This window comes from Chiloscyllium punctatum, chromosome 16, assembly GCF_047496795.1.
Source record: "Chiloscyllium punctatum isolate Juve2018m chromosome 16, sChiPun1.3, whole genome shotgun sequence".
In the NCBI taxonomy this organism is placed as follows: domain Eukaryota; kingdom Metazoa; phylum Chordata; class Chondrichthyes; order Orectolobiformes; family Hemiscylliidae; genus Chiloscyllium; species Chiloscyllium punctatum.
Window position 1 is genome coordinate 35,094,764 of NC_092754.1, and position 27,547 is coordinate 35,122,310.

Here is a 27,547-nt window from a genome sequence, read left to right on the forward strand (position 1 = left end):
GATCAGTGAGAAATTAAGTCAAACTCCTCATGTACATGGAATACCATGAAACAAGTCAACTTGATTGACATTTTCTTCTTCAATATCATGAGTGAAAATTAGTGCAACATACTGGTGACTTGAATGATTTTTGCTTAACCATGAAGAGGATCATCTTGTTGAAAGCAATGCTTGTATGTAAATGGTCAACAAAACAGCGATCAAAACCTAATTTCCTTTCGAACTTTTGACCAGAGGAAGAATTCAGCCAAAGAAATTAAGCTTTATGGCTACAATGAACAGGTGATCTGTATAATTTATGGCACAGGCAGCATTCCACAGCTGGGTGTAAATGTGTGCTGACCTTATCTGCCTTCAAATGCACCTTGGATACACCTTTTTAATGCTTATCATTTCATCCACACGCACTTCAGGAAATCAAGCTTCATATTAATTATAAACGATGAAGTATATGATGTCACAATCTGGTGAGCTATTAACATTAAACGGCCTCCATCTAATACGATATGTTGGGATAATGTGTGGAAAGATTTGAAACTTGTTATTAGTACTTCTTTAGCAAGAATTATTGGCAATAGCAATGGCAACACAAACTATTTGCCAGGAAGTATTTTGTGAGTGGCTGCAATTAGTTGAGTTCTGAGGTGGAATTTGGGTTTGGTTTATAGTCACAATTTCAAATTTCTGTTAATCCTCTGTCACAATATCACATCGTTCCTGAGCAAGTTAAAGTGACTCCAAAGAAGTATAAAAATCAGGTATCTCCAACCATAGTAAGTTTGTTTTAAGTCTGTTGTTTTTGTAATGGTAATTCTTTCATTATTCTGAAGTAATACTTCAGAACCAGCTATCAAGAAGAAAAAAAACTAATTTATCCTAAAATGCAGCTAATTAAGACATTTCATCAGTTCTTTTGTTTTTGCCATTATGCATGTAGCTGACTTGCGAAATATGCATAATATCCGATTAAAGCAGCTTTTGCTTTGGTTCTTGCCTTAACTTTTCTGAATTCTAAATTCATTGCATTTCTACTCAATTGAGGTGAGCTTCACCACTCTGACTTGAGATTGTTTGAAACCTGATGTTAATTGACATAGCTGGGCATCTTCCTGAGATATTTTTAGATTAGATTAGATTACTTACAGTGTGGAAACAGGCCCTTCGGCCCAACAAGTCCACACCGCCCCGCCGAAGCGCAACCCACCCATACCCCTACATCTACCCCTTACCTAACACTATGGGCAATTTAGCATAGCCAATTCACCTGACCTGCACATCTTTGGACTGTGGGAGGAAACCGGAGCACCCGGAGGAAACCCACGCAGACATGGGGAGAATGTGCAAACTCCACACAGTCAGTCGCCTGAGGCGGGAATTGAACCCAGGTCTCTGGCGCTGTAGGCAGCAGTGCGAACCACTGTGCCACCATGCCGCCCCATTTGTATCATCGATAGTCACAGGTGAGGTGCTGGAAGACTGGAGGTTGGCTAACGTGGTGCCACTGTTTAAGGTAGGTGGTAAGGACAAGCCAGGGAACTATAGACCACTGAGCCTGACATTGGTGGTGGGCAAGTTGTTGGAGGGAGATCCTGAGGGACAGGATGTACATGTATTTGGAAAGGCAAGGACTGATTAGGGATGGTAATAATGGCTTTATGCGTGGGAAGTCATGTCTCACAAACTTGATTGAGTGTTTTGAAGAAGTAACAAAGAAGATTGAGGGCAGAGCAGTAGATGTGATCTGTATGGACTTCAGTAAGGTGTTCGACTAGGTTCCCCATGGGAGACTGATGAGCAAGGTTAGATTTCATGGAATACAGGGATAACTAGCCATTTGGATATAGAACTGGCTCAAAGGTAGAAGACAGAGGGTGGTGATGGAGGGTTGTTTTTCAGACTGGAGGCCTGTGACCAGTGGAGTGCCACAAGGGTCCACAGTGCTAGGTCCACTACTTTTCATCATTTATATAAATGATTTGGATGTGAGCACAAGAGGTACAGTTAGTAAATTTGCAGATGATATCAAAATTGGAGGTGGAGTGGACAGCGAAGAAGGTTACCTCAGATTACAACGGATCTTGATCAGATGGGCCAATGGGCTGAGAAGTGGCGGATGGAGTTTAATTCACATAAATGTGAGGTGCTGCATTTTGGGGAAAACAAATCTTAGCAAGGCTATTACTCCTAATGGTAAGGTTCTAGGAAGTGTTGCTGAACAAAGAGACCTTGGAGTGCAGGTTTGTAGCTCCTTGAAAGTGGAGTCGCAGGTAGCTAGGATAGTGAAGAAGGCATTTGGTATGCTTTCATTTATTGGTCAGAGTATTGAGTACAGAAGTTGGGAGGTCATGTTGCGGCTGTACAGGACACTGTTAGTCCATTGTTGGAATATTGCATGCAATTCTTGTCTCCTCCTTATTGGAAAGATGTTGTGAAACTTGAAAGGGTTCAGAAAAGATTTACAAGAATGTTGCCATGGTTGAACGATTTGAGCTCTAGGGAGAGGTTGAATAGGCTACGGCTGTTTTCCCTGCAGCATCGGAGGCCAAGGCGTGGCCTTATAAGAGGTTTTTTAAACCATGAAGGGCATGGATAGGATCAATAGACAAAGTCTTCCCTGGGGTACGGTAGTCCAGAACTAAAGGGCATAGGTTTAGGGTGAGAGGGGAAAGATATAAAAGAAACGCAGAAGGCAACCTTTTCACTCAGAGGATGGTAAGTGTATGGAATCAGTTGCTGGAGGAAGTGGTGGAGGCTCGTACAATTGCAATATTTAAAAGGCATCTAGATGGGTATGTGAATAGGAAAGGTTGTGAGGGATATGGGCAGGGTGCTGGCAGGTGGGACTAGATTGGGTTGGGGTGTCTGGTTGGCATGGACAAGTTGACCGAAGGGTCTATTTCCGTGCTGTACATCTCTATGACTCTATAAGAGACTCTCCCTTTTTTTGTACCCCTTTCTGAGGTACAAACTGATCATGATGAAACAAGCAAAGCTATCAGCATGACAGGAGGGAATTTATTTTTCTTTCTTATAAAAATAGTAAATTGTAATTGTTTCATTTGATTAGATTATACTTCCTCCTTTTTTAAAAAAAAATGTTGTTTTGTCATATGGACATTCCAAAAAAAGCTGTAGCTGATATCCAATTCCCAGCTCTCCTGAGATGCTAGTGGAGCTTGCTCGGCAATTAAGAACCAAAGTTGTTAGTGTGTAACTGGGACCTCCCTAAAGCATGTTTCCTTCTCAAAAGGATGCCAGTCAACCAGTTGAGTTTGTAGGGAAATCTGAGTTTCACAGGGATTTGAAACAACTTGTTTTTGTGGTTAGGTTAAGCTAGTTGATGTATGCTTTCCAGTTCCAGTAAAAATCCAGTTACATCAACAATTGTCTGTTTTGTATGTATTCACCCATTGCTGCTGAATTATTATGTTATGCTTTGTTGTAGAAGTACTTAAGTGCAATACTATCCAGACCCTACATTAATTCTTATTTTGATTTAAATAGGGCTTTAAAAAATAGCTTGTGAAGGTACTGCTACATAGGTAACTGGCATAGGTAACTATGACAGCATAGTTTTTTGATCCGGTGCACAGCTTGCAGTGTTTTAATGTTCAGAATTTGCTGTACATAACTTAAAATTTTAATATTTATTTTCTTGATTATAGCTGATTACAGCACTAGTGAAATGTTGGTGAATATGGGGAATTTGCCATTGGATGAGTTCTACCCAGCTGTTGCTGTAGTGACCCTCATGCGTATCCTGCGAGACACATCGCTCTCAAACCACCATACAATGGTTGTTCAGGCAGTCACCTTTATCTTCAAATCTCTGGGTTTAAAATGTGTCCAGTTCCTGCCTCAGGTCATGCCCACGTTCCTGAATGTCATTCGAGTCTGTGATGCCAATACACGAGAGGTAGGTTTAGTGTAGATCAAAATGATATTGAGTCACTAATCTGTGAAATTTGAATTTTTAAAAATATTGATTCTTATGAGTGCTTACTTGGAATTTGTGGAACAACTTTGTAAGTACTAGAGATTTTAGAACCAAAGAATAGGATCTTGTATTATGAGGAAAATAACAGAAAAGTGACTTTCAGACGTTACAGTAGTATCTTGTGAAAATATGGTCATTAAATACAAGAAAGTGCAAGACCTATGTCAATCAGTAAGGATGTGGAGATGAGTGAGGTGCTATTTTAAATTAATGAATTTAGTTTCCACAGTGAGGAGACTATCTTCAGCATGCTGAACAGATAAGATCAAATGAACCAAATCAATTTTTGATCCTTCACAGAACTCCACAGAGTCCACAGAAGTTAGCACAACCAATCTGGGAATAATTGTATAATTCTTCTCATTGGAGGAAGGCCAACTTTAATGATATTAGGCAAGAACCTTCAAAAGTTGATTGGGGGTGAATGTTCGCAGGTAAAGAGGCAGCTGAAAAATGGGAAGCCCTCAAAAATGAGATAATAAGAGTCCAGAGAAGTATGTTCCTCTTAGGGTGAAAGGCTCGTAGGTGTAGGCAATGCTGGTTGGCTGGAGAAATTGAGGATTTGGTCAAGAAAACCAAGGAAGCCTATGTCAGGTATAGACAGCAAAGATCGAATGAATCCTTGGAAGAGTAGTAAGGCAGTAGCAGTATACTTAAGAGAGAAATCAGTAAGGCAAAAAGGGGGCATGAGATAGCTTTGGCAAATAGGGTTGAGAAGAATCCGAAAGGATTTTATAAATACATTAAGGGCAAATGGGTAACTAAGGAGAGAATAGGGCCCCTCGAAGATCAGCAGGGTAGCCTATGTGCGGAGCCGCAGGAGATGGGGGAGATACAAAGCGAGTATTTTGCATCAGTGTTTGCTGTGGATTTTATAGAACGTGGGGAAATAGATGATGACATCTTGAAAAATGTCCATATTACAGAGGAGGTGGTAGTGGATGTCTTAAAATACATAAAGGTGGATAAATTATCAGGGCCTGATCAGATGTCTCCTAGAGCTCTGTGGAGGACAAGGAAAGTGATTCCTGGCACCTTGCTGAGATGTTTATATCATTGCTAGTCACAGGTGAGGTCCTGGAAGACTGGAAGTTGGCTAACATGGTGTCACTATTTAAGAAAGGCTGTAGGGAAAAGCCAGGGAACTATAGACCAGTGAGCCTGACATTTGCGGTGGGCACATTATCAGAGGGAATCCTAAGGGACAGGATTTACTTGTATTTGGAAAAGCAAGGACTGATTTGGGAAATCATGTCTCACTAACTTGATTGAGATTTTGGAGAATAAAAATGTATTGCTGGAAAAGCGCAGCAGGTCAGGCAGTATCAAAGGAGAAGGAGAATCGACGTTTCAGGCATAAGCCCTTCTTCAGGAATGAGAATTTGGAGAAGTAAGGAAGAAGATTGATGAGGGCACAGAGCGCGATGGATGTGATCTATATGGACTTCAGTAAGGCATTCAACAAGGTTCCCCATGGGAGACTGGTTAGCAAGGTTAGATCATGGAATACAGGGAGAACTAGCTATTTGGATACAGGGTTAAAAATCACACAGCACAAGGTTATACTCCAACAGGTTTATTTGGAAATGCTGGCTTTCAGAGCACCACTCCAAAAGCTAGTGCTTCCAAATAAAACTTTTGGACTATAACCTGGTGTTGTGATTTTATAACTTTGTCCACCCCAGTCCAAAACCAGCTCCTCCACATTGTATTTGGTTACAGAACTGTCTCGAAGGTAGAAGACCGAGGGTGATGTTGATGAAGCATTGCTTTTCAGACTGGAGACTTCTGACCAGTGCTGTGCCACAAGGCTCGATGCTGGTTCCACTACTTTTTGTCATTTATGTAAATAATTTGGATGTGAACATATGAGGTACAATTAGTAAGCTTGCAAATGACACCAAAATTGGAGGTGTAGTGGACGTGAAGAAGGTTACCTCAGTATACAACGGGATGTTGATCAGATGAGCCAATGGGCTGGGAGTGGTAGATGGAGATTAATTTGGATAAATAGGTGGTGTTGCACTTTGGAAAGGCAAATTAGGGCAGGACATATCCACTTAATGGTTAAGGTCCTGGGGAGTGTTGCTGAACAAACAGATCTTGGAGTGCATGAAAGTTCCTTGAAAGTGGAGTCTCCAGGTAAATAGGATAGTGATGAAGGCATTTGGTATGCTTTCCTTTATTGGTCAGAGCATTGAATGTAGGAATTGGGAGGTCACGCAGCAGCTCTACAGGATATCGGTTTGGCCACTTTGGAATATTGTATGCAGTTCTGGTCACCCTCCCACAGGAAGGATGTTGTGAAACTTGAAAGGATTCAGAAAAGATTTACAAGGATGTTGCCAGGGTTAGAAGATTTGAGCTATACGGAGAGGCTGAACAGACTGAGGCTGTTTTCCCTGGAGCGTTGGAGGCTGAGGGGTGACCTTATCAAGGTTTATAAAATCATGAGGGGCATAGATAAGGTACATAGACAAGGTCTTTTCCTTAGGATGGGGGAGTCCAGAACTAGATGGCATAGGTTTAGGGTGAGAGGGGAAAGATTTAAAAGGGACATAAGGGGCAACTTTCTCTGGCAGCTCATTCCACACACGCCCCACCTTCTTCATGAAAAAGTGATGGAGGCTGGTACGATTGCACCATTTAAAAGGCATCTAGATGGGTATATGAATCGAAAGGGTTGAGAAGGGTACGAGCCAAGTGCTGGCAAATGAGACTAGATGAGGTTAGAATTTCTGGTCGGTGTGGAAGAGTTGGACCAGAGGGTCCGTTTTCTTGCTGTACATCTCTATGACTGGAATACTCTGTTGCTGTGTTCTTTCCCACCACTCATCTTTATCAACCATGTTATCCTGATGAGAATTGAGGAAGGAATATTTGAGGGGAAATTACTAGCCTTTCACATGCAGTCCTTTTTTTTCAAGTAGCCCTTGATCTTTCTCCCTACTACAAACAAGCAATTGGACAACTGTAGTTGTCAACAGTAACCAACTGTGATGACAGTCTTGATATAGTGCTGATTTAAAGCAACAGATTCATGTCAAGTGGAGATGAAAGAAAGATCTTCTGTAATGTTGATGGTTGGTTTAAAAAGTACCTATTTCCAGGGCAGGATTAACACGATGAGTAAGAGTAACTTCTGGTTTACTTGAAAGTGCTATTTTAAATATAGGAAACAATTTAGTGCATTCTTAATATTAATTAAAATAAATTTTGATATATCATGCGAGTATGGTACTAAAAACGGAAAAAACCTTGCAAAATCTGCAAATACATAGCAAGTATGTCAACATCCAATAAAAGAGAAGTTAATATTGTAGGTATACCACTTACAAGATTCTAATGGGTCTTCTCTGTACTTTCATTATTTTTTAAAAATGGAAATGATGTAACTTTTCTGTTCTGAGGAGAGTTGGTTTTAGAATTTGATTAAAAACTGTACATGACATTAGTTAAAATCATCGTGTATAAGTTATGATCCAAGGCTTGGTTTAGTGAGTTTGTTACTAACTTTGACATTATTTTCTATTTAAACATGTTGAATAAAGTTCTGACAGACTGGTGCTTTCCCCAGATCTATAATTCAACACACTTGTAACTGGTAATCAGTTGAGACTGTAGAATTTTGAGTTTAATACTTAAAAGTAGAATGTATTCATAGAATGGTTATGGGCAAAACAGATTATTTCTAAACCATATGTATAATTGTATGTTTTCTTTATCAGTTCTTGTTCCAACAGCTGGGAATGCTTGTATCATTCGTGAAAATTCACATCCGACCTTACATGGATGACATATTTGCTTTGATAAAAGTGAGTATTGCAATTGTTTAGTCATTTGGGTTCATATCAACTTTTTATGCTCTTGGTCCTTAATCCTCCTTGACCTCAATTTTGAGATTGGCTGAGTGACTCTTGCGTTTATTTTTGTTAATGTCTGGTTATTCTTGGATTCCCTCTGTAATTAACTCAGACATGATCTGAAGAAGAGTCATGAGGCACAGTGTTAACACTGTTTCTCTGCTCAGCTACTGCCAGACCTAATGAATATCTCCCAACAATTTGTTTTCATTTTGGATCTGAAGCATGTGCATGATTTTGCTTTAATATAATTCTTTTTACCATTCCTTTGCATAATCAGTTTCTAACTTGGTTACATTGAAATTAATACTTATGGTGCTTCTCTGATGGATTAGTCAACTACTTAGACCAAAGATGTTACAGGTTTAATCCTTATCTTGTGAGGGTTCGGTGATCTTATTGCCAGTCAGATGAGACAACTTTTTAAGCCATTAGTTTGGCCACAGATGGAATACTGTGTTGAGTTTTGGTCACCATAGTATTAGAAAGGCATGATTGCCCTGGAAAAGATTCACCAAGATGCAGCGTCTCACTTATGAGGAAAATTGGATAAGCTGGAGTTGTTTTCCCTGTAGCAGAGGAGGCTGAGGGACAAATCTGATTGAGGTATGCAAAATTATGAGATGTGTAGACAGGGTAGATCATGACAATCTTTCCCCCATGGCAGACCTGTCTAAGACTAGGTTATACGTTCAAGGTAAGGAGCAAATGGTATAGACTGGTTCTGAGGAAAAACCTTTTCACACAAAGGGTGATAGAAGTACAGTAAATGTTGCCTGAGTGGATGGTGCAGACAGGTACACTTGCAACCTTTAATAGGTAACTGGATAAGCATTTAAAAAGACAGGGTTTAGTAGGCTGTGGCAGTAAATGGGATGAGTGTACTTTAGTGTTTATTGGTCAGCAACGACATGGTGGGTCAAAGGCCATATGATTCTGTGATTCTATATTGAGTTACCTGTTTAAGATTGCAATAAAATAAACCTTGCTGGAAACGCACAGATGTGTTGTTAACTGAGAATTGGATCATGCTTAATTAGTTCGTATGATTAATATTCAACACTTACTACTGAGGGCTACACAAGAGAAAAACACAGCCAAGTAAGTGAAATTGGGGTCTGTGCCTCAGAGAAGGGTCAAACACAAAAGAAAATGAGCATGTTAAAGAAAATAAACAATCCCATTCTTAACTGTCAGACTAAGATAATATTCATGTTGAAAGACACTTTGAAAAATATAGCATCGGATTCTGTACATGAAGTGTGCATTAAGCATTTTATTCAGTGCAAGAGTAGAAAATTCTTGTTACTTTTTGATAATCCGAGCTGATGTGATATAAATGTTTTATATATTATAAAATGGTAAGTTACATATAGTTACCTGATTTCAAAGGAAGATGTTCTATGACAACTGTGTTATGATTTCCATGGATATGTTGAGGTTGGAACTTCATCGTTGGACATATCTCTGCCATATAGGCTAGGTGTAATGCTAGCACTCCTTGAATTCTGGATGCCAGGTAGATTTCATGATGATGGTGAAGTATTCCAAGCTGTTAGGATTACTGTCAACTCAGTGGACTTGTTTTTAACTTAATCAACACTGATTTATCTTGATGGAAATACACTCACATTCACTCATTTATGAAGTAATTGCCTGTTTACATTTTATATGAAGGGTATTAAATTCAGTGCAAAACATTTAGAGTTTTTTTTAAAGTCAATTTGTATTCTTTAACAGTAGATTGAATATTGTAGTAGTGCTTTTTTGTCTGTTCTTGCTCTTCCTCCACTCATTATTCTCTATGATGTGAAGTGAATGCTTTTGTTTTGTATACCTTCAACATTCCTATGCAGTTGAGCATTGCTTTCCCCTTTTTAACATAGCTTCTACTTGTCCACTTGTCATATTTTAGATAGTTTTCAATACTGAAACACTGTCATTTGACATTGAACCAAGCCCTGTACGTAAATGTGCTTTTGTGCATTGCAGATAAGCTTCTTGTCATGTAGTCATCTCCAGTATGTTCATTATTTCATCCTTTTATTTTTAACTTGTTTTTTTGCAAGTATTTTCTTTTTGTAATATTTTTATAATTTATGTTATAATCTTGTCTCGTAATCACATCTCAAATTTATATGAAATCTTGCATCAAGTCTTTTAATACTTAGATATAAAGTTGTAGCCATGAAGTACTTAGCTTATTTAAAGGACTGCGCTACAATATAATTTATTTATAATGATGACTGTGTACTCACTGGTTATTTAAGCTTATTCTCAATATGCACTTTTTTCAAATATAAAGAATAAGAATTTAGATGCAATAAAATTAATTATCTTTAAATGTTTGCAGGAATATTGGACGCCTAACAACCAAATGCAGAATACAATCATCCTGGTTATTGAACAGATTGTTGTGGCTTTAGGAGGAGAGTTTAAGCTTTATCTGCCACAACTGATTCCTCACATGCTTCGTGTCTTCATGCATGACACCAGTTCAGGTCGCAGTGTTACAATCAAGGTGAGCCATTTGGAGTTTTGATTATATTTGCTGATGGAACTGCTGTTTTGTAGCTGAAATGCTCTCAGCCCCTTATAGATTTATTTTGATGATGTGAAAGCTTTCAAAGTTTAATAAACTGTTGTGTATTACTATTGTTATCTATTCCAATAGTATGCTTGGAAGCTTATTAAAAGCATAAGAAGTAGGAGCAAGAGTAGGTAATTCAGTCCCTCAAGCCTACCATTGTATAAGATCCTGGCTGACCTGACCAGGCCTCATTTCCTTTGCATGCTAAGTCCTCCTGGCTTTTAACTCCTTGATATTTGTAAAAATCCGTCTACCTCCCCTTTTAAGTACTTTCGATGTTCTAACATCCACAACACTCTGGGAAAGTAAATTCCAGACACTTGCTATCCTCTGGAAAATAAATGCTTTTAAGTTTTAGTTTTAAATGAGTGTCCCCATATTCTGTAATACTGTGTCACCTAGTTTGGGATTTCTTCATCGGTGGAAACATCTTCTTAACATCAACCCTGTCAAACTTCCTCAGAATCTTGTATGCTTCAACAAGATAACTCCGCATTCTTCTAAACTCTAATGAATAAAAGTCTAACTTATTTAGTTCTTGATAAGTCAACTCCTCATCCCAGGAATCAGTGTAGAGAAAATCTTTCGAACTGCCTCCAATGCCAGTACATTCTCTCTTCAAGACAGTGACCAAAACTGCATACATGCTCAAAGTATGGCCTCACCTATACCCTCTATGATTGAAACAAGGCTTCTCTATTTTTAAATTCCAATTCCCTAATTGAATTTGTGGTCCTTGTCATCTGTGTGTATGTACAAGGTGCACAGAGGTGACAAGGACCACAAATTCGACTGAGGCAACACATCAAGCATAGGACAAGCTAAACATAGCACAGCCAGAGAATTACTAGAAGCATGGCACTCAACCAACAACTTAATCAACAAGCACATTGATCTAGACCCAAAATACCAGCCACTACAATGAACAACCAGAAGCAGGAGAAACTGAACCAAATAAATTTCAGAAGACACAGTACAGCAGCGCTTCACAGGAGGCGCCAAAGCTCTGAAGTGGTCACCTAGATAGGGGATGAAGCGTCTGCAAATCAGCTTCCCAGCTTGGCGAACATACCCTCAACTATGACAACTGGCACCTGATCTACAAATCTTTAAACAAACCTGGAGTCTCTCCCGTTTAATTCTTCCTAACAAAGTGTGTGACCTCACACTTTTCCCCATTTAACTCAATTTTCCATGTTTTCCCCCAGCGACTGTCAATATCCCTTTGCAGATAACCTCATCACAACATGCCCTCCCACCTGTCTTTGTATAGTCAGCAAATTTGGATACTTTAAATTCTGCTCCCTCCTCCAAGTTGTGAATATAAATGTAAATTGCATTTGACAAAAAACTTTAATACCAACTGTCTTCTATATATTAACCAATCTTCAATCAATATTATTATTCACAATACTGTGAGTTCCTGTCTTGTGCAATAATCTTATCACTTGCCTTCTGGAAATCTAGATATACTGCAACTGCTGGTTCCCCTTTATGAACTCTGCATGGTATATCCTCAAAGAACTCCCGCAAATTTGAGGATAATTATTTCCCTTTCAAAATCACAAATACTCTGATTACATTCGGCTTTTAGAAAGGTCCTGATATTCCTTAATAGTGAACGCTAGCATTTTCCCAATAACAGATGTTGGGCTAACTGGCCTATAGTTTTCTGCTTTGTGTCTCTTTCCTTCTTGTATAGGGACACTATATTAGCAGTTTTCTATTCTGATGGAACCGTCTCAGAATCCAGTGAATTCTGGAATATTTCGACCAATGCGGCCTCAATTTCTGCAATACTTCCTTTAGAATTATGAAGGCTATCGGTATATTTAACTCAATTTTTCAAATGATGCAAGGGAGAACAAAGAAATGATGATTACCATATTCAAAGTGCAACACAGTCGGCAGCCCACATAACAATTATTGCCTACAAAGCCATTTGTGGATAAAAAGGTGGAAGTTAAAAATAAGCATGCTTATACGTTCGTGATGCACAACGTGCTCTGGATTCATGAGGCTTTACTGATGTTTATTTTTCAGTCAGATTGGCTTTTCCAGCAAATCAAATTTTAAGGTCATTGCAGTTTCAGAAAGTAGCATATTAAAAAAATCTGCACTTTCTCATAATTTAAAAAAATGACTAATTTGTCATAATCCACTACCTTTTAGTCATAATAAACTACACATATAACACAGGCCAAGCCCAATCTAGTAATATGTCAGCAGTGGATGTTCCTTCTATTATTGACATAAGGCGTTTGCTAGATGGGAACACAGTTGTGTTTAAAATTCTCAATGTTATTGAGTGATGAGAGTAATTTAGTAGAACAAATATTTATTCCCCTTTATTAAGTAATTATATAGCCCCTTTGTAAATGCGTAATGGTCCTGGGCAAGTGTACTCCAATCCAGATTCTTATGTTTATTCAGGCAATTTCACAGTTCATAGCATCGTAGAATTTTACAGTACAGAATGAGATCTTTTGGCTCATTGGATTGGACTGTTCTGTCACCTCAAGACCTAGAACCCCAGGGAGGAAGATAGTCATCCCCAGACCTGGGGATTCCCCCACCTGTTTGTGGGAACTTGCTATGCACAAATTGGCTGCACGTTTCCAACATCACAATTCATGGGCGGCACGGTGGCACAGTGGTTAGCACTGCTGCCTCACAGTGCCAGAGACTGGGTTCAATTCCCGCCTCAGACGACTCTGTGTGGAGTTTGCACATTCTCCCCGCATCTGCGTGGGTTTCCTCCGGGTGCTCCGGTTTCCTCCCACAGTCCAAAGATGTGCTGGCCATGCTAAATTGCCAGTAGTGTTAGGTAAGGGGTAAATGTAGGGGTATGGGTGGGTTGCGCTTTGGCGGGGTGGTGTGGACTTGTTGGGCCGAAGGGCCTGTTTCCACACTGTAAGTAATCTAATCTAATCTAAATTGCCCGTAGTGTTAGATGAAGGGGTAAATGTAGGGTCTGGGTGGGTTATGCTACGGCGGGACGCTGTGGACTTGTTGGGCCAAAGGGCCTGTTTCCACACTGTAAGTAATCTAATCTAATCTAATAGTGCACACATGTCTTGAAGTACTTTGTTGACTGCAAATGATCTCAAAATGTTTTGAAAAACACCGAAATGCAAGTCAATCATGTTACCGTGAAGGTCCCACCTTCTCAATTTTGCCCCTTTCCTGAGGTGTGGTGACCCTTAAGATAAGCTTCCTACCAGTCGTCTTTCTTCAATGAAAGAGCAGCCTTATGGTCTGCTTGGACTCTGGTGATTTTACCTTTAGTTTTTCTGCAGTCTCTCTATAAACAGCCAGCCACTCCACAAGAGGCACATCTCATCACTTGGACTTCAGTTCCAAAATGGAGAGGAAACAGAGAGAGCAGTTAAAGTAGGGGTAAATCAGAACAAATGAACATTCAATCCCACCATAATCTAAAGGTTGGACAATAATTCTGTTTAAAAAGTGATTTTGTTTGTCACCTAATCTTTATGGGCAGAGGCAGCTTATGTGTAACAAAGAATATTATGATGATAATAATGAAAATGTCAGTGCTCTTGTTGTGTTTCCTCAAACTATATGCATTCTTTTGCAGTTACTAAATGCAATACAGCTTTTTGGAGCAAATCTGGATGATTATCTGCACCTTTTGCTCCCTCCAATTGTTAAACTGTTTGACGGACAAGAAGTTCCCCTAGGACCTAGAAAGTAAGTTTACAGTGTATTTTCAGTTTGATATTTTCTAAAGCCCATTCAAATATACGATTTGATTTACTATCATTTGTATCCATAATTCATTTTTCTTTAAAATTAGTATGGAGATAGTCAGGTTTGTACGGTAGCTCAATAGTTAGCACTGCTACCACACAGCGCCAGGGACCCAGGTTTGATTCTAGCCTTAGGTGACTGTGTAGAGTTTTCACATTCTCTGCGTGACTGTTTTGTTTTCTGCTGAGAGCCCCGGTTTCCTCCTGCAGTCCTAAGATGTGCAGGTTAGGTGGATTGGCCATGCTAAATCACCCTGTAGAGTACAGGTTGTGTAAGCGAGACAAATTAGCCATGGTACAGAGGGCGGCACGGTGGCACACTGGTTAGCACTGTTGCCTCACAGTGCCAGAAACTCCGACTGACTGTGTGGATTTGCACATTCTCCCCGTGTCTGTGTGGGTTTCCTCTGGGTGCTCCAGTTTCCTCCCACAGTCCAAAAATGTGCAGGTTAGGTGAATTGGCCATGTTAAATTGTCCGTAGTGTTAGGTGAAGGGGCCAAATGTAAGGGAATGGGTCTGGGTTGGTTGCGCTTCGGCAGGTCGGTGTGGGCTTGTTGGGCCGAAGGACCTGTTTCCACACTGTAAGTAATCTAACCTAATCTTAAAATGTGGGGTTAGAGGGATAGGGTGAGTGTCTGGGTCTAATTGGATGCTTTTTAGAGGGTTGCTGCAGATTTAATGGGCCAGTTGGCCTCTTTCTGCACTGTTTGGGTTCTGTGATTTTTTTATTCAAGTCTTCCACAGAACAACTTTCTTTTAGTCACTGCAAATCCAAAATAGATTGGTCACTTCTAAGCCTGATTTCAGCTTTGTTGACCGAGTTTTCAATTTACACATTGAGAATTGCTGGTGTGAGGGGTTGGGGTGGTAGTGGGGAAGAGTCGGGGTACGAAACTTCCTCCCTACACCAGTTAAAACCATTGATACATAGTCTGCTATCAAAGTACAATTAATAGTCTTTGTTGTCAATACTGTTCCTTTTGGCTTGGTTTCATCCAAAACCTTACGTTGTGGTCCCAGCTGATGATAATACTGGTCAAGTCAAATTCCAGAATGAAATCTGGCTTGATAGATAAGATTTTATTTTTCATTTAGTTGGTTAATGTGGTGGTTAATCACTGAGACATATTCATAAGAGGCTTCAAACTTTTTTTAGCAATAGAATAGTAATTTATAACAAAAAAGATGTAGAAAATGCGAGCTTCCTATATATAGAAGATCATTAGCAAGATCTAATATACACAGCAAAATGAAATTTCAACCCATTTCCCGGTGATATCTGTGACAGAGACTTAAGTCCAGAAAACATAGATGATACCTCAATTCTGTAGAGTTCTACTTAACTGACTGCTGCAAGTTTCTTGGTCTTAGATTGTGGAGACAATTTGACAAGTCCTTTCCAAATCTGCTGACATGTACTTGTCTGCAAATCTGAGAGCATTACGTTTCTCAGTTCTAATAATCAGCAAATTTCTAATCAAGTTCTTCTAGTTTGGATACTTCACAAATTAATGCTGTTTATGGAGATAACTTATTCCTTAATCTGCCATGAATCCTCCTGGGAGAGAACAAAACTTGCTTATAAAGTCAACAGTAGTGTCTTGTGAACTGACTTGAAAAACTTGCTTTCTGAACTGAATTAAAATAAAACTTGCACATCCTAGATTTTTCTGGCATGAAAACAAAACCTGTGCAAGTTTGCTTATCCTAAATGTTGCAGAGCAAACATGTTTCTGTTTCCTCTATAGGAGTTTGTAGTCAGCTGCTCTGTGAAATATACTAAATTAGGCTACTAATCTAGAAGGACTCTGTGAACTTGAAATCCTTCACAAAAGTAACCAATACCCATTCTCCCTATTTTGAAATCCAATTCCAAAAAACTATATGAGCTCTATACCTTGCACCATACTTGATTCTGGCAGCGCAAAACTCATGGAAAAAATCTAGCATCTTCAGATAGTACGAATGTTATGGCAAGCCTACACTGTAGTAAAATAATAGTCACTTGGTATATATAATTACTGCGGTCAAATATCACTATTGCTGAAAGGAAAAACTGCAAAAAAAAAGTTCCACATTTGTGTTGATTAAGGAACAATTTTATTTCCTCACATACAAGGGTCGCCTTGGAGACTTTGGATCGTCTGACAGAATCCTTGGACTTCACAGATTATGCCTCAAGGATTATTCATCCAATAGTGCGCACGCTTGACTGTACTCCTGAGTTGCGTCAGACTGCGATGGACACACTTTCCTCATTGGTGTTTCAACTTGGAAAAAAGGTGACAGCAAATTCTTTACACATGGTTTCCTAAACTATCGGTGTGAATGTTTACATGATAATTATTTCAGATCATATAGCTATATGCATTTCAGATTCTCAGGTATGTAAATTGTGGTCTGATGCCAGTGACTGGGAGCTAAATATGGAAACTTGAGGAAATGCTATGTTTTATCTCTCAGTCTGGGACTTTAAATCCAACCCAAGTAATGTGACAAAAGAGTTTTCATTCTGCTTTTTGTGTGGTCTCTATTTGGATTGAGTTTGGCAATCTCAACCCAGTATTAATAAAAACAAGAATATTGAGTGATGTTGGAATGTTTGTTTTTGATGCTGGGATAAGTAACTTCGTTTAGCAGAGTTAAAAATCACTCAACACCAGGTTATAGTCTAACAGGTTTAATTGGAAGCACTAGCTTTCGGAGCACTGCTCCTTCTTCAGGTTTGTGAAGTACACAATTGTAAGACACAGAAATTATAGCAAAAGTTTACAGTGTGATGTAACTGAAATTATACATTGAAAAATACCTTGATTGTTTGTTAAGTCCTACAGAGAGAGACACTACCACACAAGCACATGCACCCTCTCACAGACTTAGACCCTTTACACTCTCACACACACATTTATACTCTCTCTCACAGACACTTCCAACCCCCCACCCCAGACAGCCACACACTCCTACAGACACACATGCTCCCACTCTGACACATGCATCCTCTCACAGACTTAGACCCCTTTATATATACACACACACACACACACCTCTCACAAATACTCACAACCTCCCGGCCCTGCCCCCGCCAACACGTGCACGTGCAAGCGCACACATATACGTTTGTGGGTTGAATTTGTACTTGCAGAGTTACATTGTACTTTGCTCAAAAACTGCATGTGTCCATGTAAGACTCTGTTAAAGTATCATTTTTTTAGATTAGAACTAGTCTAAATGTTATGGCACAGACAACAGCACACAGGGGGCAAACACCTTCAACACATTATCTGGGCTGACACCAATTGTTAAAGTTAACCTGAGAATGTAACTTTTTAAAGATGTTTTGTAATTTACATATGAAAGAAGTGAAATTAACATGGTCATTCTAAGAGATGAGAGACTTAACAAACAATAAAGGTTTTTTGTCCATGTATAATTTCAGTTACATCACACTGTAAACTTTTGCTATAAATTCTGTGTCTAACAATTGTGTCCACCACAACCACCTCTGAAAGCTAGTGCTTCCAATTAACCTGTTGGACTATAACCTGGTGTTGTGTGATTTTTAACTTTGTCCACTCCAGTCCATCGCTGGCATCTCCAAATCATAGTTTAGCAGAGCACAAGCAATTTCATTTTTGTTCTGTTACCTAGGATTTTTCTCTAGTTCTAGGCATAGGAGAACTGTATGCCAATTTGCAAGTTACAAGACTGAAACTAGCTTCATTATTTCAAGGATAAAATTGCAGAACCAAAATAATAATCAGCAAAGCAAATGTTAAGTGCTTGTTGCTTAATACATCAATTGTAGAAAAGTTCTGTTGTTTCAAAGATCTTAAGAAAGGAAAATATATTCAGCATATATCAATATCAGTTATATTTTAATTGATAAAATTGATGGGTGAAGTGAAATTGGTGTTAGGTTCACTTGTGAATGCTAACTTAACAGCAGGGCAATTTTCTTTTAAATATGACCTTTGGTATTAGATGTATCATATGGCATATTATAGAGAAACAGTGAATGGTAGGTTAGCATTATAAACATTGTATGTTAATAGGCAAAAAGGTGATGAGAAACAGGATCAGATTTAGGCCAATTCACCTATCAAACCTGCTCCCTTCTACTTCAACAGCCCCCAAAATTTACCACACTCCTGAGTGAAAATGTTCCTCCTCTTTTCATTCCTAAATGTCCTGCCCCTTTTTCTGAAAATGTGTCCCCTGGTCCTGACAGGAAAGAGTGAAGTCTAATCAGGAATTCAAATGTTCTCTGAACCATGAGAGAGCATCTTGAACTGGTTATAAGTATTACTGAACCTCCAGTCCACTCCTACATTAGAATTACAACCTTGAAACCATTCCTTTTTATTATTGGTTATGTGTAATGGAAATTAACTAAATGTTGCCAAACTTTAAAACTGCTGATTTTTGGCTGTAGTTATGTGTCTGGAACTACTTGAGGGTGTTTTTTTCTTTCAATATCTGGTAATTTTCAATGTAGACAGTAAATAATAATGTTTCACACTGTACTTTTAAGTGATTCAAAAGATAGTTGGCAGAGGTTGCTCTGTGATAAACTGAATGCCTCACGGCACTTGGAAAGTATTGTCATGAGGCATGCACAGCACAATTATATGGTATGCATTATAAAAGAGTTATTTTCAAACATAAACTCTGAAGTGTGTTTTACAAATGTATGCATTTTAGTTGTAGTGGAAATTTAGCTTAATTGTTCAGTCAGGTACTGGAGCATTTAAATGTCAACCATAAAATTAAAGTCTATTCATCAGTGTTCACCATTTCCTTTCGAAGTCCATTGTGGCAACAATTATTATTAAGAATGTTTTTGTTATTAGCTTTGAAGCTTTCTTAACTCTATAAGAAATTGGTCACTTTCTTAGATTTGCATTTTCTTACTGGATGCAGTAGCTCAGAACAATATTAGGCATGGTTACCCAGCATATCCATTAGAATTTTTTGAGACACTGAGATGGAAAGAAACATTTTGAATACTGAGAGAAATTATATGTTTTTCATGAATTGAAAGCTATTTTAAAGCTTAAGCATAGATTTGCCTGTAAAATGGAATAGTGTCACAGTGCTGCAAAGTGAATGTGCAATGGAAGGCCAGAAGTGGAGATATTTTCTGATAACTGCCCAATATTTAGCAACATTCTCATCTCCACAGGTACTGAAGCAGTTCATGACAAAATGCAGCAAGACCTGTACAGTGTCCATGTTTGGGTTGACAAGTGGCACGTAACATTCACACTACATGAGTACTAATCAACCATTACCTCCAACAAGAGGTAACCATTACCCCAAAACATTCAATGGCTTGCCGTCACTGATTCCCTCATTGTCAGCATTCTGGGGCTTACTATTGACTAAAAACTGAATGGACGAGTCATATAAACACTGTAGTTACCAGAACAGGTCACAGGCTAGATCCTGCAATGCCGAACTCCCCTCTTGACTGCAGAAAACCTTTCCCCTATCTGCAAGGCACAAGTCATGAATGTGTTGAAATACTCCCCACTTGAGTGCATGAGTGCAGCTCCAACATCACTCAGCATGGAACCCGGCTTGACGAGCACCACATCCACAAAAATATAGTCCTCCACTCTATAACAGCAGTATGTACCATCTACAAGGTGCATTGCAGAAATTTCCCCAGGCTCCATAGAAAGGGTTTTTCAAACCTCCGACCACTGCCATCTTGAAAGACAAGGATAACCGATACATTGAAACATTGTGCCCTGAAAGTTTTCCTCCAAGCCACTCACCATCCTGACTTGAAAATATATCACCATTCTTTCACTATTGTTGGGTCAATATCCTTGAACTCTCTACCTAATGATGTTGTGACTCTACCTCTGTCAAATGGATTGTAGCTGTTTAAGAAGGCAGCTTGCCACTACCTTCTCAAGGGTAGTTAGCAGTGGTCAATAAATGCTTGCACAGCCAGTAATGCCTACATTCCATGAGGGAGCTTTTAATAACGGTAAGTTGAATTTTGTACTCACGATTTCCAAAATTGATAAGGTAATGATATAGGGAGCATGGGCAATCCTCAAAAGGAGAATGGAAAACAAAACATAATATACAATATTTGTTGAGGAAGGCTGTTATCCCTGGAGCATTGGAAGCTGAGGGGTGACCTTCTAGAGATTTATAAAATCGTGAGGGGCATGGATAGGGTAAATAGACAAGGTCTTTTTCCTGGGGTGGGGGTGTCCAAAACTACAGCACATAGTCTTAAGATAAGACTGGAAAGATTTAAAAGGGATTTAAGGGACAACTTTTTCATGCAGAGGGTGGTGCATGTATGGAATGAGCTGCTGGCGGAAATGGTGGGGGTGGGTACAATTGCACATTTAAAAGGCATCTGGAAGGGTATATGAAAAGGAAGGGTTTAGAGGGATATGGGCCAAATGGGACTAGATTAACTGAGGATATCTGATGACTCTGAGGATATCTGTATGACTCTGTTATGTACGTTAATATATTTGAGATTTCCTGCTGTGATTCTACAAGTCGAATAAAGAATGTGACTCATTCTCCAGCTTTAATATATTCTCATCAACCTTCAAAAATGTATGTCTTTCTGCAGTTGTGTTTAAGGAAAGGTTTATCTTGGAGTTTGTGATGTGTAGAAAATAGTCCACTAATGTAGGACATCACCATATCATAAAATGACATTCAGGAGCTAATCATGGACCGGCGCTAATTCCTGCATATTGTTGAGCGGGTTTCATCTATTGTCTTCGACAGTCAATGTACAAGCGATCAAATTAGGACTGGATTTTGTGTGAAGCACTTATTAGTTCAGCTTTCCTAAAGTTGTGGCATGACTGTGATTTGAAATTATAATCTCTCAAGACCCCATTGAAAACTCAGAACAGCAGCGGTATGCAGCTGGATGTGGACTGTGCAAAACATGTCAAAGATTCTCTGATTCATGGCCTCCGTTGATTAACATTGAAGGCTAGGGATGAGCATGTTTTATATTAAACTTTTTATCAGTGAATAGGTCTTCATGAGTTTTATGTTGCTAATCTATGGGGGAATCCATGTTTATTTTGGAAGCTAGATTGCTTTGTTCGGTACTCATGATTAAGAATAAACTCCGTTGCATCCCAGAAATGTTAACTAATTACAGGTTATATCCTGAAACCCCACTGTAAGGCTTAAGTAATACTCTAGACTGATTTTCCATATGCTGTTATTGGGGATGTTATATTTTGATTGCAGTGTCAAACTGAAGATCTTCATCACTTTCCAGTGATGATGTTGAGGCACCTATATTGGACTAGGGTGGAGGGAGTCAGAAGTCCTGCAGACACCAGGTTATAGTCCAACAGGTTTATAGCGCTGCTGCTTTGTCAGAATAAGGCATTACTCCTTCACTACTTCGAAGGAGTAGTGCTCCGAAAGCAACCTAAAATTCATGAAGAAATACTCCCTGACAGGGAAGTGTGATGCTTTTACCCTTTGAATCAATGGCAGCATCTGATGGTTAGGAGTGGAGACTGAGAATTTCAAGTCCTGGAAGAGTGTTAAGGATGTCTGGTTGTAATTAGTAGTGTTTTAAACTTTTAATTTAGTTCTAAAATAAAAGGCTGTGGGGCTTTCAAACTCCAGATTTGTTTTAATTGCTGGCACCAAATGAGCATTACTTCCTAGATACAAGGCCCATGTGAGTCATGGGGAAAGCTGTGAAGGAAGCTATTTTTGAAAACAAGTTTATAGCCTCCCTACAAATCAGTGAATATCACAAACCAATATTATACTCCCAAAGGTAACTGTAATTGAACAAATTAAAGTCCACATTTGTATGTAAGAGCTTTATTTCAGTTAGCCACACTCCATAAAGCCTTCACCCCACTGATTGCTAGCTCCCCATATTTAAATAATGAATTCAAACCCAATTTACTCTTCATTAATATAGCCATCACCTGTTCCCTCATTCCTTTAGGCCTCAACCATTCCTTCATACCATATTTGATGGTAAAATCAAGCAGCATGGTGAGCACTGAGAGAGGCTGCTTCACTGACTGTGGGAGGGTGATAGGTCTCTGGTCAGAGCCATAACTTACAGCTGTCTCAGGATTCCAGGAGATTCATACTGGTGTGGCCAAAGGGAGGAACCATTGCGACAGCCTTTATTGCTGATCGTGGATATGGAAACCTCCAAAAAGTAGGGGAAAGAGTCTGTGATCATCACTTGAAGTTACTCCTCGGAATCGCCAACCCATTGGAGGCTGGGAAGATGATGCGCTACTATTTTCTGGAGAGACCAATGTATGGTCAGTCTGAAAGGGTCTTTTTAAAATTTATAGTATATGGTCAAGAATACGTTTAGTCATTTGTTATAGTAAAAGTTTTGAAGTGTGAAATTTTTTCAGTTCTTCCTGTTTCCTTTATTCGTTCACGAGAAGAGGACATAACTGGCTAGGCAAGCATTTATTGCCAATCCCTAATTATCCAGAGGGCAGTTGCAAGTTAACCACATGTCTGTTGGTCTGGAATCACGTGTAGGATGGCAGTTTCCTCCCCTAAAGAATGAGTGAATCAGATGGGTTTTCCACCAATCAGCAATAGATATGTGGTCATTGTATTTGCAGACTTTTATTGAATTCAAATTCCAGTAACTGCTGTGGCAGGTTTTGAACCCAGGTACCCAGAACGTTACCTCAGTCTCTAGTCCAGCAATAATACCACTCAGCCATTGCTTCCCTCAGCTGTTTGAACTTTTAGTTTCTTTTTAAACCATAACTGTTTCTACTCTGGTTATGACTGTAAAATTGTCAAGTGAGTCATAGAGTCATACAGCACAGAAACAGACCCTTCAGTCCAACCAGTCCATGCTGAACATAATCCCAAACTAAACTTGTCCCACCTGCCTGCTGCTGGCCCTATCCCTCCAAGCCTTTCCTCTTCATGTATCTATCCACTGTCTTTTAAATGTTTAATTAAAGCCATATCCAACACTTTGCACAGGAAGTTCATTCCATACACAAACCACCCTCTGTCTAGAAAATTTGCCTCATGTCTTTTTTTAAAATGTCTCTCCTTTCACCTTAAAAATGTGCCTCTGGTCTTGGAATCCCCCATGCTAGGGATGCTACCATTAACTCTATCTATACCTTTCATTATTTTATAAACTTCTTTCAGGTTGCTTCTCAACCTTCTACCCTCCAGTGAAAAAGGTTCCAACCTATCCAGCCTTTGGATAGGTTCCAACCTTCCATACCTGGCAGCATCCTGGCAAATCTGTTCTGAACCCTCTCCAGCTCAATAATCTCCTTCCTGTAACTGTCCACATTCATTCTAATGAATTGTGTGTAAGGTATTCTGGGACCTTTCTGTAGATATGGTAAGACACATATAAATTCAAGCTTTTTTTTCTCGTAATGATATTTCATAAACCATTTTTCTCCTGTAAACATTCTTGTGCTTCATGGTTTAAAATGTGCACAAGTTGTAATCTTACATGTCACAATTCAAAACCAAAGTTATGTTTTCCAGCTACAAAAGTTCAATTTACTTTTGTATTCTTCTGTGATGTAAATAAACAAAGGTAAAATTGTATGTCTTTACAGCACTTCTGTTGATTCCGGGACTTCCTTCTGATTCAAAATGATGAACTTTTGAAATATGCTCTCAGTTCTCCTGTAGGCAAAAGAACCTGCCTATTTGAATGCATTGAGTTTGCACATGCAGCATTGTGATAATTAGATAATTTGTATTTTTGTGTTTGACGAAAGATAAATGTTGGTTTTAGTACTGGGAGAACTCCTTGCACTCCTTTGGAAATAGTGTTTTGTGCTCTTTTACATCCAAGTAGACTGTCAAGGTTTCTGTTTCAAATATTATTTCGAAAAGGGTACCTTTTGATTTTCTAGCATAAGTATCAGTTTAAGTTGTGGAGTGAATTTGGATCTAAAAGCCCCTGACTCTGAAGCAAGTATGTTACTACTAACCCAAGGCTGTTTTTATACATAATTTTCTAAAGTTTATTGGTAAGACAATATATCCCAATAAAGTACTTAGTCTTTTTTGTTAAAAATATAACAATTTTGATTGATTCTGGTAATATTTAATAAATGTGAAGCAGTAATTAGTAAATAAAAACATCTTTAGATACTAATGACTGTCTGATTTATGTTTCAGTATCAAATATTTATTCCTATGGTGAACAAGGTGATGTTGCGTCACAGGATAAATCATCAACGATATGATGTTTTAATATGCCGCATTGTTAAGGTCAGTGTAGATACGTTGGTACGTTTATTTTGAAAGTGCCAAACTACAATAGCAATGTTTTGTTTTCAATACTACATGTTATTCCTTTCATCTCATTAGTTTATCTAGGCTCAAAATTAGCTTATTATCCTGATGATTCTGAAGTCTGTACAGTCATTTATTCTGTAATGTAACAGTTGTGTCCTTGTGCAATCCCACGTTATAGAAAAATTGCGCTTTACAAACAGCGCTTAAAGTATTGGCGATGTAATCGGGTTACAGCCAACACACACTTTAGAAACAGTGTCCCCAATTTGTCATTTGACGTCACATGGTACCATGTTGTCACTTTCTTATTTCTGTTTTGATGTATTCCTGAATTCAACTTTCCCACTATTGGGAATGGACTCTTCCATATGGCATCTAAACATTTTCTCTCTTGGTCATGAATCTTCAATTTGATCCTCCAAACGCCTTTTTATCAAGATGCCTTTTAGCCTAGTCTTTGTATTTCCCAATATTCATTGTATCAAATTCACTAACCTATTGGATGTACTCCACAATATAGTTCAACCATTTGGAGTTATGCAGTTGATGCCAGAGGAGTTACACCAGTCAATGTCAAATGGTGTGGAACCCTCATTAACCTTCCAATAACTTGATAAGAAGACATGCTTCTAGTTCTGTAAGACATAGACTTGGTTGCCATCAAAAGAATTAACATTGGGTAGGGTTAGCCCACAGACTTTTGAAAATAATCAACAATCCCAGAACTCGATGTCTGATGATATGTACAGGTAGTTCCCAGGTTGCAAACAGGGTCCACTTATAAGTTAGTTTATATATTTTTATTCATTTGTGGGAATATGCTTGTTGCTGGCTGGGCTAGTATTTATTGCCCATTCCTCATTACCATTGAAAAGGTCATGTGGTGAGCTGCCTTTCTGAATTGCTGCAGTCCATATGAGACCTCAGACTAATTAATACAATTAGGTGGCTAGCTTGGCCATTTTAGAGAGAAATTGAAAGTGGGCCAGACCAGGTGAGGATGACAGATTTAGTGATGCCCATTAGTGAGCCTGGCCCATGGTGGAGCACTTAAAAAGAACTGTAAAGTTGAACACATTTTTCTTTATTTTTTCGTTTTGTTGCCTGTATATTCTATGTTTCGATTTATCATTCTGTTTTAAGATGGCACTAGAGAGCAGCAACACTGTACAACACTTTTCACTTTATTTTGTAACAAAATAAACTTACAATAAATAAATCAAATCAAAAATGTTTTTTCCAATAATCGACAATTGTTTCAGTAGATTCCAGTTGCAGATTTCTTTTTCTTTTAGTTGAATTCAAATTCCACCATCATCTGTGGGATTTGAACTTAGGTCCCCAGAACATTAGTTGAGTTTTTAGATTAATTGTCTAACAGTAATACCACTAGGCCAATGCCTCCACTTGATGTCAGATCTTTAAAATTGCATTCCTGTCAGATATTCATAAATTGAGGACCCCCTGCATGCAGCTTGTGCTGAATTCGCTACCTATTCTTGTACATTTGAATGACTTTCCCAAGTCACTGTCAACCTGTATGAGAAATGCCGATCCCCTTTACAACTTAAAAGAATTTTTTGACAGCAGTAATTATACTAATCCACTGATTGACAAATCCCTCTCCATTTGATAAACTGGTTAGTAACTACAATTGCAAACATACATACAAGTTCTTTGTGATAATGACAATCGGTTAATAAAATTAACTTGGTGATGAGTTCAAGAGTCTTCTGATGCTGCTTGACTATGGACTCTTTTAGTATATGCTGTTTGGCAAACATCTAGCAATATGAGGGTATCCATTGCTGTTTACTTTAGACCATCATGTAATAGCTGCAACTTTGTTGAAGCTAGACTCAAAAGAATAATTACTGCCTATGAGATGTTAATGAAACAAGAACAGAACTTTGTAGTAGAAAGTGAGGACTGCACATGCCTGAGATCCGGTTGAGAGCGTGGTGCTGGAAAAGCACAGCAGGTTAGGCAGCATCCGAGGAGCAGGAGAATTGACGTTCCGGGCATAAAACCTTCATCAGGAGTCAAGCCCTTCTTCCTGATGAACGGCTTATGCCTGAAACATTGATTCTCCTCCTCCTTGGATGCTGCCTGATCTGCTGTGCTTTTCCAGCATCACAAGAACAGGACTTTAACTTCTAACTCTGGAGGAGCACAAACAAGTGGACTGTAATCTGAATTTTGTCCAAGCATTTACAAATGTTAACATTTGTTAGATTTAAACTGTGGAATTGTGTGGTTTCATTCTTTGAGGAGATAACTAGGATTTTGAATGTCTGTTTAAACCTTGATGGTCTCTACAGGAATTGTAACAATAATAATACTATTTTTGGAGAAATATTTATTTGGTAGTTTTAGGTACTGCCATGACTGTTAAACATTGAATTCAACAGTAATTGAACTCCATATTTAAAATGAAGATATTTAATGGTGCAATATTATGTTTATCAAATTTAACAATCTGTTGGCGATACATTTTGGTCAAATCAACATTTGTTTGAGGAATGACAGAAAAGTAAAAGAGGTGATGGCAAATTTGTATAAATTAAGGGTGATGTATTTGTAAATGGAAGAGGTTTACTGGATGGTTCTCGGACTGAATCCAGTTGACTTGGGTTGAGGAACAGGAGGGTTTCCATCAGCTGTTCCAGTATCCTCCCACAAACCAAAAATGTGCAGGTTGGGTTGTTGTTTGTGCTAAGTTGCCTGTAGTGTCCAAGGATACGTAGACTAGGTGGGTTAGCCGTGGTAAATGAAGGGTTGCGGGGATAGGGTGGAGAGCTGGGTCTGGGTGGGAGGATCAGTGCAGATCCAATGGACTGAATGGTCTCTTTCTGCACTGCACTCTAAGATTCTATATAAATATGATGGTTATGATAACAGGTCAGAGGTTTGGAATACTGCAGCAAATAACTCACTCCTGACTTCCCAAAGCCTTCCACCCACAAGGCAAAGGTTAGGAATGTTTTGGAGTGAATCAGTGTAGCTCCAACAACACTCGAAGCTTGACACCATCCA

General features: G+C 38.9%; 1 protein-coding gene across 4 annotated transcripts in view; it reads left to right on the forward strand.

Moving 5' to 3' along the window:
- Window positions 1-27,547, forward strand: part of mtor (mechanistic target of rapamycin kinase) — a 356,079-nt gene that overhangs the window by 89,570 nt on the left and 238,962 nt on the right. For all 4 annotated transcript variants that reach the window (XM_072586719.1, XM_072586721.1, XM_072586722.1 and 1 more), the window contains exons 19-24: window positions 3,666-3,916; window positions 7,726-7,812; window positions 10,214-10,381; window positions 14,049-14,161; window positions 16,341-16,503; window positions 24,392-24,484. In XM_072586719.1, the coding sequence (XP_072442820.1) occupies window positions 3,666-3,916; window positions 7,726-7,812; window positions 10,214-10,381; window positions 14,049-14,161; window positions 16,341-16,503; window positions 24,392-24,484 (875 nt within the window). The remainder of the gene's footprint in view (window positions 1-3,665; window positions 3,917-7,725; window positions 7,813-10,213; window positions 10,382-14,048; window positions 14,162-16,340; window positions 16,504-24,391; window positions 24,485-27,547) is intronic.